The sequence below is a fragment of the Condylura cristata genome, unplaced genomic scaffold (genome assembly GCF_000260355.1).
Source record: "Condylura cristata isolate star-nosed mole 26May11 unplaced genomic scaffold, ConCri1.0 scaffold00023, whole genome shotgun sequence".
Lineage (NCBI taxonomy): Eukaryota > Metazoa > Chordata > Mammalia > Eulipotyphla > Talpidae > Condylura > Condylura cristata.
Window position 1 is genome coordinate 12157302 of NW_004567124.1, and position 949 is coordinate 12158250.

The 949-nt window shown below is 61.3% G+C and overlaps 1 protein-coding gene across 7 annotated transcripts in view; it reads left to right on the top strand.

Moving 5' to 3' along the window:
• The first annotated feature begins 552 nt into the window (after positions 1-552).
• Positions 553-949, top strand: part of SLTM (SAFB-like, transcription modulator) — a 45007-nt gene continuing 44610 nt past the window's right edge. For 4 of the 7 annotated variants that reach the window (XM_012728692.1, XM_012728694.1, XM_012728695.1 and 1 more), the window contains exon 1: positions 561-788. In XM_012728692.1, the coding sequence (XP_012584146.1) occupies positions 636-788 (153 nt within the window). In that variant the 5' untranslated portion in view covers positions 561-635. Of the gene's footprint in view, positions 789-949 lie in introns of all 7 variants that reach the window. The other 3 variants (XM_004687739.2, XM_004687740.2, XM_012728697.1) reach the window with 2 other exon arrangements.

Below are 949 nucleotides of genomic sequence, written 5' to 3' on the forward strand. Positions count from 1 at the left end.
TTTCCTTTCCCCTGAGACAGCTAGTGAGGCTTGTTACATAGGGCAGCGCTTTTAGTGTTAAAACACTCGTGATTTTTTATTGTCTTGTTAGGCCTTGTGACAGGAACTCGGAGAATTTAGGTCACTAGTTCACGTTTTTTTTCGGTTATTCTGCTGCATTGATAACATAGTTTCCTGAAAGGTTGCGAGTGAACAAATAGCCCTTGGTTTTCATTGAGCAACGCGCTCGCCGACTGTTTGTTCCGTCTAGTGCCTGACATACTATTATTGTTACTCAAGACTGGGGACGTTGCCAGAAAATGGCTAACGAATCGCCTGGAACGGCGGTGGGCCGGACCTTGGTGCTGTTGGACGTGCAAGACCTCCTAGCCCACGCAAGGGGTCGCACCGCCCAGGTTGCCGGGTCCGCCTGTCGCCGGGGGCCGGTCCCCAAGCTAGTGCGCACGCGCGACCGTCATCCGGGTGCTGGCTGCGGCAGCAGGTTGCGCCGGGTGGCGGGCAGGGGGCGGGGCTTTCGGCTCATTGTGCGCAGCGCTGCGCGGCGCCGGCGGCCGCGGAGGCCTGGGTCGAAGTTGGCGCTGCTGCCGCCGCCCTGCAGCTTACTCGGTGCCTCGGCAGCGCGCTTCTCTTCTAAAATGGCTGCCGCTACCGGTGCTATGGCAGCCTCGGCTCAGGCGGAAGGCAAAAAGATCACCGATCTGCGGGTCATCGATCTCAAGTCCGAGCTGAAGCGGCGGAACTTAGACATTACCGGAGTCAAGACTGTACTCGTCTCCCGACTCAAGCAGGTGAGGCCCGGCCAGTTCCAGGAAGGGGAGCTTAGGCCGCGCCTTGGAACCCCGCTTCCGCCGCAGTCCCCGGCCGCCGGCAGCCGCCGAGATCTGCGGGTCTGCGCGGTGGGAAGGCCCCGGGCGACGCTGGCGCGCGCCGGGAGGACGGAGACCCTCCC